Below are 17,593 nucleotides of genomic sequence, written 5' to 3'. Positions count from 1 at the left end.
AACATACTGTCTCACCAGTGCTCATGGAGTCATGCTTTTCTATTTTTACTTTCAAACACATATTCATTTACTCTCTCACACAGTCACACAGAAACATTCATTCTCTTGTGTATATGTGAGTAAACACAAGTGCATATGCAAGTATGTAGAAAAGATCTGAAAAGTGTGACTGATTGTATGTGAGAGACAGAATTTGTGTGTCACTGTGTGAATGAACATATTTGAGGGAAAGAGAGTCAGAAAAAGCATTACTGGGTGTTTGTGAGAGAGAATTAATGTATGACACAAAGTCACTCACACACCGAGGGAGATTTGTGTGTAACTGTGTGTGAGAGAGCATATGTCACAATCTTTGTCGGAGAGAGAAAGGGAAAGATTAGTAGAGTTTGAGAATGTGTGTGAATCAGTGTCTCTGAGGGAGGGTGAGAGACCATGACTTGAGAGAGTGTAAGAATTAACTGGCTAAGAAGATGTGAGGGAGAAAGCAAACATGAAAAATCATGCAGCTGAGTATGTGCCTGTGTGTGAGAGAGAGGCTTGTGTGTGTGTCAGAAAGAGATAAAGTATTCCTGTGTAGAACTTTTTGAGACTGAAAGAAATTACTCGCAGAGAAATGGTTCAGCATGTCAGAGAATTAGTGTGAATGAATCCCTGCGAGAGAGAGTGTGAAAACAAAAGCAAAAGAAACAGTGTGACAGGTCCTCTTGGAAACTGGTTTTTGGACCAAGCAAGTCCCATGTCCCTGTGGAGGTGTCCCACTCCAAACTTTCAGAACCACTGTAATCAACTACAGTGGGCCCTCCCCTTACGCGGAGGGATCTGTTCCGGATCCCCCCACGTAAGGGGAAATCCGCCTATGCTCATGCCCCATTGGAAACAATGGGGTACATGCTCACGTCTTGGGGCAGCATGCATGGCGTGGGCGTGCATGCCATTGCTTTTCTTGTTGCATGGCTTCTGCGTAAGCTGGAAGCCACGTAAAATGCAAACACGTATAGCACAGGCGCACTGTATTATATTTTAAGAGGAGCTGTAACTTGATCAGTAATGAAACTGGACAAAAGAGATTAATATTATTTAATTATTAATTGCCCTTTTAGCAGTTCCAGTAGCAATTCCAGCAACAGAAAAGAAGAAAGTAATGCAGGCTCAGAATCATTTATTTCTCCTTTTCCTCGAGCTCCAAGCACGTCTGATTCTGTACGAATGAAATGCAGAGAAATGTTGGCAGCAGCTCTCAAAACAGGAGGTAAGCATTGCACCCTTGAATAGGGACATAAATATTCAACTATTTTGTCCTCACAAGTGCAGATGAATAGTTTCCACAGGTTCATCCTTGCTGCAGGGAAAACTAATATTTCTACACAGTTTGTACCTAGTATTTCATACATCCCAAAGCGTTTTAGGAAATTATTCTGTGCATAAATATACATGGTTAGTTTTTGTGTGTGTGAGAAATATACAGCGCGCCCGCGTCGTACGCGGCTTGAGCATACGCGCTCAAGCCGCAGGGCAGAAGGGGCGGTGTGTCCCATTCAATTGAATGGCGCGCGCGCCCATTGCGCCACTGCGCGCCACCACGCCGCCGTGCACGAGCCCCATTGTTTACAATGGGGCTTGAGCATAGGCGGAATTCGCCTTACGCGGCGGGATCCGGAACGGATCCCCGCATAAGGCGAGGGCCCACTGTACTTTGCTTATTGTTTTGTTTTTGAGCAAAAAGCACTGTTTCCAGTTAGCTACATTGGATTCTGTACAAGATTGTTTTTTGTAGAAACCTTGGCAATCTTGTGCGAAAAACCCATGTGGCTAATTTTTATTTTTTATTTTTGGTGGCAAGATTGTTGGGTTTTGCATAGGAAACAACAGTCTTTTACAAAATATCTTGCAAAATTGTTTTGCACGCACTTAAAAAAAAGAAACTTTTTAAATCTGGACATGAATTTTCTTTCCATCTGTATTCTTCTCTGTGGCCCAACTTCACTTGTTAATCCCTAGTAAAGTAGACTCATTGGATTTGAATTTTTTACTTGAATTTTTTACAAGAGTTCAGTTACTGTTCATCGGTTGAGTTCAGTTGTTCGGTTGAGACTAGTAATTACATTTAGTCTTATAAATTCAGAATTAAGGAATAAATGGATTGAGTCTCATACTGATTTTCAACAGCCAAAAGACATTTTGTGCCCACAGATGGGGTTTTCTGATTTAGAGCCAAAACATTGCAGAGGGCTGCTAAATCACTAGACAAAGGGATGAAAGGATTGCTAAAGGATGACAGAAAGATTGTAAACGATTTTGAAGAATTATCTCCCTTGGTCTTGACTGTGAAAAGACACGTGGTAACTCCTTTGCTTTTTTTTTATTGTGAAGGAGAGCCTCTGAAGAGTTGAGTGCAAAGATGATGAGAATCAACTAGTCAATAGAGTTTTTTTAAAAGAACTTTGATGGCAAATTGTGGATACAGAAGAATATGCAGCTTGCTATTGAAAGAGGCTATCTTACCAGAGTATTAGAAAGTCACTTATGAAGCCATATGAGAAGTGAAAATACATTGATGAGGATGAGTTGAAATGAATGCAAGCCTCCAGGGCCAGTTGAAATTCATCCAAGGGTATTATAAGAACTGGCAAAAGTAATCTCAGAACCACTGCAATAATCTTTAAGAGCTTGAGAAGAGAAGTCATAACAGCCTGGAAGAAAACAACTGTTGTCCCACTTCTTCAAAAAACAGAAAGAATGAAGACCCAAACAATTACTGGCCAGTCAGCCTGACACCAATGCCAGGAAAGATTCCAGAGCAGATAATGAAACAGTCTGTAAGCACTTGCAAAGCCTGTAATCACTAAAAATCAACATAGATTTCTCAAAAAGAAGTCATGCCAAACTAATCTTATCTTTTTTTTTTTATAGAGTTACAAGTTTGGTACACTGGTGCCTCGGGTTACGAAATTAATTCGTTCCGCCATTCCTTTCGTAACCCGAAAAGGCTTTCCGTTAGCACTGTAAAGCCTATAGCATTTGAATTTCGCGCCGAAATGAATTTCGTAACCCGAAAAATATTTCGTAACCCGAAACAGTTTTTGCCAATCCAACTTTTTCGTATCCCGGAAATTTCGTAACCCGATCATTTCGTATCCCGAGGCACCAGTGTAGATGAAGGGAATGCTGTGAATGTGACATAACTTGATTTTAGTAAAGCCTTCGATAAGGTCTCCCATGATATTCTTGCAGATAAGCTAGAAAAATCTGGGCTAAACAATGCTAATGTAGGTGGATTTGTAATTGGTTGACTGACCAAGCTCAAGAGGTGTTCACCAATGGTGTCTTTTCATCCTGGGAAGAAGTTACTACTGGGGTGCCACAAGGTTCCTGGTTCCAGTGCTATTCTGTCCTGGGCCCAGTGCTATTCAGCATCTTTATCAATGACTTGTATGATGAAATAGAAGGCATGCTTATCAAATTTGCAGATGACACCAAATTAGGAAGGGTAGCTAATTCCCCAGAGGACAGGGTCAGAATTTAAAATGACTTTAACAGGTTAAAGATTTGGACCAAAACTAACAAAAAATAATTTCAACAGAGAGGAAGGTAAGGTACAGTAGTCCCTCGGGTTACGAAATTAATTCGTTCCGCGGCTCCGTTCGTAACCCGAGTAATTTCGCAACCCGAAAAGGCTTTTTTTAGCGCTGGAAAGCCGCTAGCCGCGCTTTGCGGTTTGAATTTCGCGCCAAAAAAAATTCGTAACCCGAAAAAAACATCGTATCCCGGAACAGTTTTTTCCAATGTAACTTTTTCGTATCCCGGAAATTTCGTAACGCGATCAATTCGTATCCCGGGGTACCACTGTATTACACTTAGACAGAAAAAAGTGAAATGCACAGATACAGGATGTGTGATACCTAGCTTGACAACAGTACATGCGAAAGGAATCTAGGACTTTTAGTAGACGACAATCTGAACATGAGTCAACTGTGTGATGCAGCAGCTAAAAAAGACAATGTGATTCTAGGTAGCTTCAGTAGGAGTATAGTGTCTAGATAGAGGGAAACAATAGAACCACTCTGTTCTACTCGGTCAGACCTCACTTGAAATACTGTGTCCACTTCTGGACACCACAATTCAAAAAGGATATTGACAAGCTAGAATGTGTCCAGAAGAGGATGACCAAAATGGTGAAAGGTCTGGAAACCATTCCCTGTGAGGCATGGCTTAGGGAGCTGGGTATGTTTAACCTGGAGAAGAGAAAGTTAAGGGATTATATTATAGCCATGTTTAAATATTTGAAAGGATATCATATTGATGATTGAACAAGCATGTTTTTTGCTGCTGCAGACTAGGACACAGAACAATGATTCAGGCTATTGGAAAAGAGATTCCCCCTAAACTTCAGGAAAAACATCCCGATGGCAAGAGCTGTTTTATAGTGGGATACACTGCCTCAGAGGGTGGTGGAGTCTCCTTCTCTGGAGGTTTTTAAACAGAGGTTGGATGTCTGTCTGTCAGAAGTTCTTTGATTATGTCTTTCTGCATGGGAGGGAATTGGACTGGATGGCCCATGTGGTCTCTCCCAACTCTATGATTCCGTGATACTACTTTCTTTAACCAAAACAATACTAATTTCTGTTGCATCATCAGGGGCAGTTCTAGCAACCTATGTCAAAAGCATCTTACAGCAGATTTTGAACTTTACCCTGTAGGATAAAACCTTTAGATACCAGATGCCAGGAGACAATGATGACTGAAGGGTGTAGTTGCAGCTAGTACTAGGGAGAACAGGCAATTGACTGATGGGGGCAGCAGCTTGCAGCTTAAAGGCCCATTTGTGAATTGTTTGGGTGAGGGTTGAGAGACAAAGGAGAGTACATTCCTCAGCTGCATATATATATGTACGTATGTTAAAATGTGTTAGGCTACTACAGTTTTTCTACTTTAATTTGTAACTTTTGAAACATAGCTCTCTAAGGAGTCATTATAAAGTGCAGTTGAATAATTGTGTAAATTGAATATTCCAATGAGTGAATATAGCACTGATTCCGTAGTTAATGTTTTTAGAACTGACATGACTGACCGGAGAAATGAAAACTTTTGGTTAATGCTGCAGTCTTATAGGCACTTGCCTGGAAATTAACTCTACTGAATTCACAGAGTATTATAATCCTTTCAGTTTAAGAACCCAGGTTATTATTGTTGTTTATATTTTGAGTGCTTCTTGAATCCACTGTGTACTGGAAATTAGCCATTCTCAGGTGACAAAAAGCTCCAGTAAAACCTTAGAATGTTTTGATGAAGGATGGTATAATTAAAATACTAATACTCACAAACTGTCTTCTTTTACTAGATGATTACATTGCTATTGGTGCTGATGAAGAAGAGCTGGGATCTCAGATTGAAGAAGATATCCTTTCCTGTCCAATCAGTATTTGGCCATATAGTTTAACAGGCTTTTATTTTCATTTTGAAATATTTATACTTCACACACTATAACTCTGTAATGGGAATTGATTAATTGACTATTGTAGTCATTATGATTCCTAAAAATTTAGATGCCACACTAAATGCAATATAGAAATAGTGATAACATTATTTGACTACTGTGTTAGAGTTTACAGCGCAAATCCTTTGGAAGAGAGACCTGTCTTCTTTAGCTTTTTAAGTGTTGTATATATAGATGATGCAATGTAATACCTGGCCTTTAAGGTACCTGACAGTATAAATATATGAAATTAAAGCAATCAAACAAAATAGTTTGATGCACCTCAAAAAATAACAAAATGCAAGACCTTCCTTTAAGTGGTTCAGCATGGTGTGGATTTTCCCCGTTTTATTCTTGTAACCACACTGTGGCAGGTTGGACTGGGAGTGTGCAGGTGTCTTATGATTCCTTTGTGAACATAGTAGTTGAGTGGCATAGCCATGGATTCAAGATAGTTGCACTTGAACCCTGAAATCCTGTTTAAGATGCATTCGTAAGGAAATATTCTAGTCCTGGGAGCCATTCTGAACACACTCGTCCCTATCTTCTGGGGCCAACCATACAGGCTGGATGATTCAGGTTTCTAAACTGCCCTCCCAGCTGCATATTTCTCATTTCTTCTCTGGAGTTCCTGCCTCTTAGTATGAAGAAAAGGACTCAGCCACCACTTGGAAGGGTCTCTCCAAATGATAGCCAAATCTTTTCATATGATACATTATCCAAAATAAATCCACCTGTTATCGGAGATAATGATGCTTCACCTTTTAGTGCTCCTCGCCATCCTAGTTGGGATATATGGTCTGTAATGGGGGAGGAATCCTGTATTTCTCTGCCAGTCAGTAACATTTATATTTTTAATTTTCAAGTCTCTTCAAACAGATTGAAGAAAGGAATTGATGTGAGTTGTAGGGCTAATTTTGGCCAAATGTTTGTAACAGAATTATGCTGATATTGCTATTGTTCTTAACTCATAAACACCTATATTCCAAGAACTAAAAAACACAGACATGAAATATAAAAACAGGGTGCGCAGCAGGATAGCAAACCTTAAGGACACAAAAAATCCTAATCTAAGGAAAAATGTTTTATGTGGAAATATACCTCCTGACAGGTTTGCAAAAATGACAGCAGAGGTAAGTAATTCACTCAGCTTCATGTTTCCTGTTCTCACATGCTGTTCATCTTAGTAAGAGCTGGGTATCTTAGAAACAAATAATTTTGCATGCTGTAATGGTAGGAGTTAACAGAAATGCTAGAATCATCTTCCCTGCATTTCAAGATTTGGCGAACATTTTTATATGTTACATCTGTCTGGCTTGTCTTTTGTAAGATATTAATGTAAAAGGATTTTTATGCAGGTTTTTAATTCCTTTTGGGATGTTTAATCTCATCTATGTAAGGAAGTTACAGTTTACATCTTTTAAGTCTCCATAGCCAAGGTAGGGTCTATATTTTGCAGACTTTTTGCAGATGTTCCTGATTTCTATCCTAGGCATTTTCAGAAAGGACTAATAAAGACTCTAGTCTGAAACTCTGGTGATGAGTTTCAGTCAATGGGGCTGTCAGAACAGGCCAAAAGGCCGGTGTTCCCCTAGCCTCATGTTGTCTTGTTTGGATCCTCATCCCAGGGTAAACAGGGCTTAATGCAGGTCAAATTGACCCATGGTTTGCTATGTAGTTTCCCAAAAACTGGCAAACTCTGACAGATTAAATTGCCCTGTGTGCACCTTACCTTACTCTCCCATTGCCCATTGCCACTACTGAAAAGACTCTCATTGCCATGTCTGACAGGATGCCTGGTCATGCTTCTGGTTGGAAATGGCACCTCATAGAGAAGCCTCTGACAGAACAGGTCGGGGGAATTATTGGACAGTGTGGTGATGAGGTCACCAGAGAGATACCAGAGTGACCCAAAATACATCCTTGGTAAAGGGTGTTCAGAGGGGGCATGCCGGAGATTCATATCTTGTACCCTAAGACCTGTTACAGACTGCCAAAATAAAGCTGCCTCAGGTCTCTTTGGAGGTATGCTATTTAAATGATGCATGCATCCTAAGAATCCGGAAGCTGCACCAAATCTGCACTCCAGTGCTTAGGAATGAAGTGTGGCTTTGGTGCGACCTCCGGACTCTTAGGACCCATGCATCATTTAAATAGCATACCTCCAAAGAGACCCGAAGCAGCTTTATTTTGGCAGTCTGTAACAGGCCTACAAAAGAACAAGACAATTAATCTGGAAAGTGCTGGTCTTTTATATGGTCTTCATGGTTATATGTTTTACGATAAAGTGAGAATTAATAAGGACTTTAATAATCATTTTATAAGGAAATTGTTACCAGAATTTGGTTGAAAGTGAAAAATAGTTGGTGTACTAAGATACCCTTGTGGCTGCCGATTAATGAAGCTTTGGCGCGTTACAGACGGGCCTAAGAGGCGCCGTCCTTGCTCCACAATTACGCGTGAGGGGTGGCGCTTCTGGACGCACCTTGCCCCTCGCGCGTAACCGATACGTCAAGAGAGCTGCGCCCTATACAGATGGGCGTCGCCATCTTGACGTAGCGGACGTCCCAACCCATAAGAGACGTCGCGAGTGCACGCTTTGGCACTTGCGATGTCTGTTCCGGGTTGCCGGAAGGAGCGCGATTTTCACGCTCCTTTTTTGCAACGTGGAGGAGTCACGCGGTTTGGCTGCTGCGGCTCCTCCACGCTGCAACTGGCAGCGGCCTGAGACTGCCCCTTTTGGGCAGTCTGTAACAGGCCTTTGTTTAAAAATGAAAAAAAAACTACCTTGTGAAGGAAATCAAAGAAAACTGAAAATGGAAGCTGAATTATTGGAAGAGGGTTATAGTTGTAGTTGGTTTTTATATAGATACTTAAAAGAAAGATTTAACTATGATATGAAGTTGACAGGCATAGGGAAAGCTGAAAATGACTTTGGGAAAATAATTGAAGAGGAAAATAAATGTGACATTTCTAGACTGTACCAATTACTACTGAAACAAGACCTTGAACAGGAAACAATAAAGGTTAGATGGGCACAAGATTTTGGCCAAAAATATTCAATTGGCTCAGTGAGGGGGGGGGGGGGGATGGGAAAAATTACTCTATAAATTATGGATTGAAGGAACATTTGTTAAAAATGCAATTTAGATGGTATTTAACACCCTACACTTTAGCTAAGATGAGTAAAAATGCAAAAGAATTATTGCTGGAAATGTGGCACTGATGTTGGAATTTTTTTTCCATTGTTGGTAGAACTGTCAAAAAGCTAAGGAATATTCGGCAAAGCTACATCAAATATTCAAAAAGATTTTTAATGTTGAAAGGCCAGACCCAAAAATGTATTTGCTAAATATGATGGATGAACAATTAGAAAGACACCATGTTAAATTGATATTTTAATGATAAGTGCTTCTAGATTGGTGTATGCTTCCGTTTAAAAAAGTAATGAATCACCTAGTATTGACTTATGGTTTTTAAAAGTATATGATTTGATGAAGATGGGCAGATTGTCTTATTTAATTAAAAAGAAATCAATGGAAGAGTTTAATAAAAATTGGGAGCCATTAATTAAATTTTTAAAGCAGGATAAGGGCAACTATACAGGTATAATTTTTGTTGATTGAAGGTATATACTTAAATGCATAAAGCAATTGATTACAGAATATATCAGTCGATATAAATATATATATTTATATATACCTGGGATGCAATGGCTTAATGGTTAACGTGTCAATTCTGATGATCAGAAGACCAGAAAGTTGGCAGTTCAAGACCTGAGTGCTGCATGATGGGGTGAACTCCTGTCACTAGTCCCTGCTTCTGTCAACCTAGCACTTCGAAAGCATGAAAATGCAAGTAGATAGATAGGTGCCACTTCTCAATGGGAAGGTAAAAGCATTTGGTGCAGTCATGATGGCCACATGACCACCAGTGCAGTCATCGGACAATGGTAGCTCTTTGGCTTAGACATGGAGATGAGCACCGCCCCCTACAGCCAATTACAACTAGACATTCGTGTCAAGAGACAACCTTTACCTTTTACCTATAAATATATATGTCATGATAATAACAGAAGTGAGAAAGTTTATATTAGAAATATATCACTTGGAGAAAAATTTGAATATAGACTACTTCTGAAAGTTCAGCCTGAATAACAGTGTACAGAAGTAAAAATACTAAGGAAGTAATTGAATACTGCATATATTTAAATTATTGGTGTTATTTGCAAATCTGTGGTTTCATTGTGCTCAGTTATTAATGCCATCAACAATATTGTGTTGTAAAGTTACATTTTTAGGAAGTTTTAAAGTAATAAAAATTATTATAATAAAAAAGGATGCCTGGTCATGTGGAAATGGGATGTCTGGTCATGTGGATGCAGCCAAGCAACCTATGTCCACATCAAATGCAGCAGTTTGTGGGGGAGTCTTTTCAGTAGCAGCAACAGGAGAATAACGTAAGGGGTGCATAGTATGTAAAAACCCTCCTGTTCCCAAACCAGGCCGGGGGCCAATTCATTCTGAGTGAGCCTGTGTTTTCCTGGCCCATCTGCTCAGCCCCAAAGTCTATGCAAGATTAGTTATCTAACTTGAAAGAAGGCAGCTTCCTGTGCTCATAGATGTTCTTTAAGATTCCAAAATCATAAAGATGAAATATCTTGCTACTGTGATGTGGAAGTGGATTGAGAAAAGTTTTTGGTGGTCTCAGAAACTGCTCCACTCTCATGGTTGTCTGCAGCTTACATTGAAAGGGTACCTATTTTTAGAAAGAGCATGGTGCTTTCTGAGCTGATTTTACATGACTTAACTTATATTGACTTATATTAACAGATAACTAAATTGGATGGCATCCTGTTAACATCATGATACCTAGATCCAGTTCATGAATCAAATTGCCTAGATTCCATTCATTGTTGGTATACTGAAAAGTCTCACCCAGAGAATTGTACTGTATTGCTTTTCTTTGTGTATTCACTGATACGAGAGACAATCTACTAATATAAAGGCTTCTCCCCTTGCTCTCTTCTCCCCTCACTTCCACTTTGTGCCTTCCAGCAAATAGTACCTTTAATGAGCTGACAAATGGTGGAGTGTTCAGGGGAGTCAAGGAGGGAAGGAGCAGGGATGGGATACACAGAGGAGGGCAGGAGAGAAAAGGAACTGTTTGGGCAAAGAAGGTACTGGATAACATTTGTGTCTTTGACTTTTGCAGATTTGATTATTTGCGGATTTTATTAATATGTTCTCTCTAGGAATATCTAGGTCCTGCAGCGCAACTGTGTGGTCAACTTTAACCAAAAGTCGTACTGAAGAGATTCTAGAGATTCTTAGAGAGAACATTCCACTAGCCATACATAGCTCCTCCAGCATATTTCTATGGTTAATGTCTGGCAAATGTTGACCACAGAGTTGCACTGGAGGATCTAGAGATTCCTAGAGAGGTGTTTTCTCAGGTAAACACATAGTGTTTTTCTTATTTGCCCCTAACCCCAGCAAATATGGAGGGGTGAATGTATAAGGAAATTGGTATTTTTTAGGTTTCCAGGAGGAAAAATAAAAAGTATATCAATAATCTAAAGCTGCAATCTGGTTTAATAAACTGACACATTTTTTCTGCTATATTGCATAGAGTTGGTGTAAGCTGTTAGTAACAGGTAGCCCTTAAACTAACTTGAAAGTTGTAAACAGATTGAAAATAGTGAAAGTCAATATGGTCATTGCTTTGTCTCACCACAGGAGATGGCAAGTGATGAACTGAAAGAGATGAGAAAAAATCTTACCAAAGAAGCTATAAGGGAGCATCAAATGGCTAAAACAGGAGGAACCCAAACTGATCTGTTTACATGTGGTAAATGTAAAAAGAAGAATTGTACTTACACCCAGGTATATCATATAATGTTCCCCCTACACTTAATCATAGTACATGTTTCTTATAAACTTTTTCTAATGTATTTGTAAATGATTCCATAATACCATTATTTGCTAAATTAATTTATTTTGAATATAGTGGGTATTTCTTTTACCTGTTGCAGAACTAGACAACTTGTAGCTCGCTGGTGGCACAGTGGTTAAATGCAAGTACTGCAGCCACAATGTTATGAGTTTGATCCCAGGGCTCCAGGGTTGACTCAGCCTTCCATCCTTTCATTGGTCGGTAAAATGAGTACCCAGCTTGTTATAGATTGTAAACTGGTTAGATAATGCTGAGTTCACTATGAAGTGGTATAGAAATGTAAACACTATTGCTACTGTTGTTGCTAGATGGTGTGTAGCAGCTGTCGTCAGTCCTAGCTAAGCATAACTGTGGTGAGATAGGATAGGAATTGCAAACCAACAGCAGCTGAAGTGCAACAGATTGCTCTGATCTGCTGGATCAATAACAGTATGAGCAAAATGTAAATAAACTATTTTTAAAAAGCATATATTGATGTTCATGATATGGAAAGCAGGAAGAAAGCTTACTGGAATAGTAAAGACAAAGTCTAGACATTTTGATTGAGGGACCATAAATGCACATACATTTACAAAATGTGGAGGGTTTTTTTTTAAAGTTTCTTGGGTCATATATTACATGTATCTGTGCAGAACACACTTTGGGAAAAACTCTAAAGCTCAGAAGAGCAGCAGCCCTGCTTTTGAATTGTATACCTTTGTGTATACTATTTGGCTCACAGAGGGAACCACAGCACGCTCCTTAGTTTCAAACAGTCAGAAGTCAAATGTCAGATGTGTAGCCGGGAAGGTATAGGTTGCAGAGATTACTACTTGAACAACTACAATTACAGATAAGCACCCTGGTTTTCTTCTTCATGATCTTTGTGCAGCTACATATTTGGAAGAGTAGCAAAGTGACTACTTAAAGGTGAGAGCCGGTTTTAAACTCAGAGTTTATGACACCTTTAACCATCATACCCATTGTTTAGGATCTAAAATTATATAGGCTCACAGAAGAAAATCATACAAATGACATGTAAATCAAATAGTATGAATAAATTACTGTGTTTATGAACAGTTCAGATGGAAGCAGCCAAGAATTAAAGCTGAGAAAGCATTGTTCATTCTATGGCAAAATTTATGAAAGAAACAGCTAGCATGGTGTAGTGATTTGGGAACTGGACTAGGACTCTAGGAAACCAGGGTTTGAATGCCTGTTCACCATGGAAACTCACTAGATGACCTTGGGCAAGTCATACTCTTTCAGCCTTTTAGAAAGGCAGTGACACACCTCTTCTGAATAAATATTGCCAAGAAACCTTTGTAGCCAAGAAACTGTCTCTGGAATGACAGCGTGAGGGATATTCACAGTTTTGTTGATAGTTTTCTACACTTTAGTAGAATTACCAATTGTAGTACCAATACTTCATTCCCAACCAGATAAAAACAGAAAAAAATTAAGAGGTGATGTGGGAACATCTGGATAATAAAAACTAGTTCAAGTCTTCAGGGCCAGATGAAGTGCATCGTAGGGCTCATTCCCATTTCAATTTGCAGCGAATCGCAGATTGAAGTATAAGACCCTCATTCCTATTTGAAATCGATTCTGATCCTTATTCGATTGATTTCAGTGATGATAAAGTGGGGCAAACACCAAAAAAACAAAAAAACAAAACGGGTTTTCCTGATAGTAGTTTCAAAGTGGTTCTTTTCAGAAGAACCAATTCTGAAGAGTGTTCCACAAGTGGGAATGACAGATTGAAGGGAAGGAACTAATGGCAGAGGGGTCCTGAACAGGATCACGCTTCCTGTGAAGGACTCCGTGAGCAATCTGGGGGTGCTTCTTGACTCGTCGCTTCACCTGACTGCTCAGGTGAATGCGACGGTCAAGAGCACCTGTTATCAGCTTCGGCTTATTCGCCAGCTGCGCCCATACCTGGCCCAGAGGGACCTTGAAACCGTGGTACACGCTCTGGTAACCTCGAGATTGGATTTCTGCAATGCACTCTACATGGGGCAACCCTTATACCAAACCCGGAAGCTACAGATGGTACAGAATATGGCAGCCAGGCTGATCACTGGCATTTCCAGGGCCAGCCACATTACACCGGTGCTAAAAGACCTGCATTGGCTGCCTATTCGCTTCCGGGCACAATATAAGGTGTTGGTGATCACCTATAAAACCCTAAATGGCTTGGGCCCAGGATACCTGAAGGACCGCCTCTCCCCGTACATTCCGCCCCGCACCCTCAGAACTTCTGGGCAGCAATTACTTAGGGTTCCAGGGGCTAGGCTTACCTCTACTACGAGGAAGACATATTCCATCTCTGCCCCGGCCCTTTGGAACACGCTGCCCACTGAGCTCCGCTCGGCCACCTCCCTGGCTCAATTCAGAAGGGACTTAAAAACCTTCCTATTCCATGCTGCATTCCCCGACTGAAGTCCTAATAGGTCTCCCTCCCTCTTTTTTGGCAAGAAGATTGGCTAACGGGGTTTTTACTTTGTTTTTATTTGTACCTGTGCACAATTTTGATGTATTTGATTATTTGTATTATGTATTGTATTGATTTTATCTTGCTGTGAACCGCCCTGATCTTTGGAAGGGCGGTATAAAAATAAAAATTTTATTTTATTTTATTTATTAGTTTTTGGGAGATTTCACACACACCCACACACTCTGATGCCTTTTTATTTGTTGGTGTGACCTATGGGTGCATGGTTTTTGTTTGTTTTAAATAAAGAAAAAAATTGATTCATTGATTTTGCAACTACTTGCAAAGGCAGGTAGTTGCTAGACCAACTAATCGATTTTTGCTCCCTCCAAGCCTTGCCACGCACAGCCTCGTCCTGGTCCTCTTTTTGTTCCTCCAAGCCTTGCCTTGCACAGCCCCGTCCTCGTCCTCCTCCTCCTCCTTATGTCACTTATGATTGACATGCATTTTAAAGTGGCACTACTTGTGGGGACAACAAACGTGGCAAAAAAGAAGCAATTATACTGGGGTAAGGACAAGATCTGCTTTCATAGTGGGAACAAGGGACCTTTTGGAATTGATTTCCAACACGCAGCGAAGCCGAATCGGAAATCGATTCAAAGTCCAAGTGGGAATGAGCCCTAAGAATACTAAATGTGAAACTTGCTGATGTGATATCAGAATTTCTTTATAATCTGAGAATTCCCAGAGAAGAAGAATTCCTCAAAGTGTAGAAGCATACCAGTGTTCTCCATTTTTTGAAGTGCAGGGATAATCAAGGCAACACCATCCAAGTCAGTTGATGGTGGTCCCAAATATTCAAATATTATAACAGTCAATCAGTCAATCAATTACAATCCTGTTCTATATTATAGGACCTTAGGACAGTGTGTAAATAAAACCAATTTAAGAAGTTTAAAACAATTTAAAATTATATGCATAAATATTTCAAAAAACATCAATAAGGTCCCAAAGGTTTGCTGTGTATGTGTACTGGAATGAAGCTAGCATTGGTATCAGTGAGGTCTACAAGGGGAGGGCATGTCACCATTAGGCTGGCACAGCTGACAAGGTTCCGAAAACCTTTTGTGAGCAAGATAAAAGCTTTAATACTGAACTTTAATACTCAGCTAAAAATTAGATTTGGTATATAGGATTGATTGATTGATTGATTGATTGATTATGGCACATAGCCAGCATAGTAAACATAAATAAATAGATTGATTTACAAAAATTACCTGTATTAAATTAAAAGGCAAAAAAGAACATATATTACAGGACAACCGATAAAATACATGTTTTAAAATAGAAGTGCTATCCATTCATGGTTTAGGACATTGGTCCGTACAACTAAAAGCTACCTCAAAGGCCTTTATTAACTTTACTCAAAAAAACCTGAAAAGCTGCTTCACAGTGACGATATTATTAGCCTATAATCTGTTTAAATACTTCCACTCTTAACTCTTCTGCATCTACCTGCTTAATCTGTATAATACCCAAAATAAAAGGCATTCAGCCAAATGTAATATATCAGCACTTCATCCACTATAATAGGGAGTAGAGGGTGAAAGAAAACCAATAATTGATAATTATTTCAATACACTCTGTGACAAACAATAGCAGCTGCACAGAATCTGGCCACTTTTCCAGTTATGTGCCCATTTGAAAGGAGATATTCTACATACAATTTATCCTGTCTACCTGGAATTTTTTGAATAAGAGGAGTTATTAATGAGGCTCTGATGTATTTATAAAAAGAGCAATAAAGAAGGACATGTCAGAGCCGCAAGGGCAAAGCCAGTTTGAGTATGGAATCTTTTTGTATTTACCATGTACATACATTAGAAGGAAAGATGTTCAGTCTGGCTAAAATGAAAGCTCTTCTTAATTTAGGTATACCCAGATTTTCAAGATAATTAGCAAGGGTGAATACTCCACTGTTTTCTTTACATATAAAGTATGACGCTATCTGACTTTTATGATTTTGGAGATCGATGTCTTTAATATGTCGGGCAATTTCTGAATTTGCTTTGTCTATAGTATTAAGAACATATAGCAAATTAAACTGTTGTGAATACAGTAAGCCTTGCACCAGAGGATTTCAGTCTGTCAGGAATGCAAAATCTTGCTTTGACCAATTGTGCACTATAATATTAACCAAATACATTTGCTTCCTCCTTGTTTTCTTTAGGTTCAGACTCGAAGTGCTGATGAACCCATGACAACATTTGTTGTATGTAATGAATGTGGAAACAGATGGAAGGTAAAAGGACTAGTATTGTTTATATTCTGTATAGCAGACTACTTTCTAACGCAATGGCATCAGCTATATTATCTGTTTTATTAATGTATTTTTCCAGGTATGATTATTTAGGAACTGGGTGTGTTGTAGCCTATATCTAAAAAGAGGTGAAGATTGGAATGCTAGACTATTGAGAAATCAAATATTGTTGTTTGGATATCACCAGATATTGTTGATTGACTGAGCAGGGAGGGAAAGCAAGAGGGGAAATGTTATGACTTCATTCTCTGCTTGTGACTTTTCTAGAAGCATTTAGTTAGCCTCATTTGGGAAAAAGGTGCTGAATTAGATAAATTCTAGGTCTAATCCAGTTGTGGACAGGGATTATTACATGAAATAGCACATCTGCAAAGGAAACATTAAAATTGAAAAAATAACAAAAATGTCCATTATATGAACAGATAAACTTGCTCTCAAACCATAAAGTTCCCAGTTTAAGTACCAGAGAGAATCAAGCTTTAATACCTTAAATAATAAAAAAACCTATTTTTTCACTGCCACCACATATACCTATATTTTTAGTGCAGTTTTAACATATGAAATTGAGTCTAGAACAGTAATCTACACCTAGCTAAACCTGCATTCTGCCTTTAAAAAAAATCCTAATAATTCTGGTTTCCATGTATTTTTCAAAATTCATGATGAGAATTGGGGTGGAAGTATTTTTGCTGTGGGTCAAGAGCTGGTAAAGAAGTAGACAAGAAGCTGCAGATCTTCATCGGCTTTCGCAAAGTAATAATTTGGACTCAGCTATATACGTGTGTGTGTCTGTATTTCATGAATATTTCCTTTTCTTTCTTCTATTTCCAGTTCTGCTAGAAGAAGAAATTGTTTGAATCTGGACCAGTATGAAAGATGATTTTATAATTAGCTTTAAGAACTAGTCCATACATCTAGCTTCCTTCAGACACTTTTGGGTTGTTTTTGTTTTGTTTTTTCATTCATTTCTTTTTCTTTCCTTTTTAAGGAGTCATCTCTGAAGTTAGATTCTGTTTTTGACACTGCCATTCAGGTAGTTAATAGTCAGTAGAACCAGGATACTCATGTAAGATGCAATTTCTTCCTTTTCTCCCCCCCCCCTCCAGCCTCCATTTTTATAAGCAAGTCTACATTAAACTTTTATCAATGACATTTGGGTAGCTGCTTTTTTCTTAATGTTGTGAACATAGTATTGTGTATCTTTGCATTTGACATAGCCAGCTGAAATGTTTTCTTGTAAAGTGGGATTCACATTCAACAGTACTGTATATATTCATGTATAAGTCTAGAAATTTAAGTTAAAAAAAAATCAACCCAAAAATGTAGCCATGGGATAGTGTAGGTATTATACCTTAACTCTTATCAAAAAAGCTACCATCCCCTAGTCAGAGTAGAATGGCGAAAGGAGAGTGTTTAGTTCATCCCAGGAGTC

The 17,593-nt window shown here is 39.0% G+C and overlaps 1 protein-coding gene across 3 annotated transcripts in view; it reads left to right on the top strand.

The window, feature by feature from the left end:
- Positions 1-17,311, top strand: part of TCEA1 (transcription elongation factor A1) — a 34,000-nt gene extending 16,689 nt beyond the window's left edge. For all 3 annotated transcript variants that reach the window (XM_042464998.1, XM_042464996.1, XM_042464997.1), the window contains 6 exons: positions 1,101-1,249; positions 5,339-5,395; positions 6,452-6,606; positions 11,212-11,358; positions 16,072-16,143; positions 16,993-17,311. In XM_042464998.1, the coding sequence (XP_042320932.1) occupies positions 1,101-1,249; positions 5,339-5,395; positions 6,452-6,606; positions 11,212-11,358; positions 16,072-16,143; positions 16,993-17,001 (589 nt within the window). In that variant the 3' untranslated portion in view covers positions 17,002-17,311. The remainder of the gene's footprint in view (positions 1-1,100; positions 1,250-5,338; positions 5,396-6,451; positions 6,607-11,211; positions 11,359-16,071; positions 16,144-16,992) is intronic.
- Positions 17,312-17,593: the final 282 nt, after the last annotated feature.

Source organism: Sceloporus undulatus, chromosome 4 (genome assembly GCF_019175285.1).
Source record: "Sceloporus undulatus isolate JIND9_A2432 ecotype Alabama chromosome 4, SceUnd_v1.1, whole genome shotgun sequence".
NCBI lineage: Eukaryota > Metazoa > Chordata > Lepidosauria > Squamata > Phrynosomatidae > Sceloporus > Sceloporus undulatus.
The sequence above is the reverse complement of the archived record's forward strand: the minus strand, read 5'-3'. Positions and strand labels throughout refer to the sequence as shown.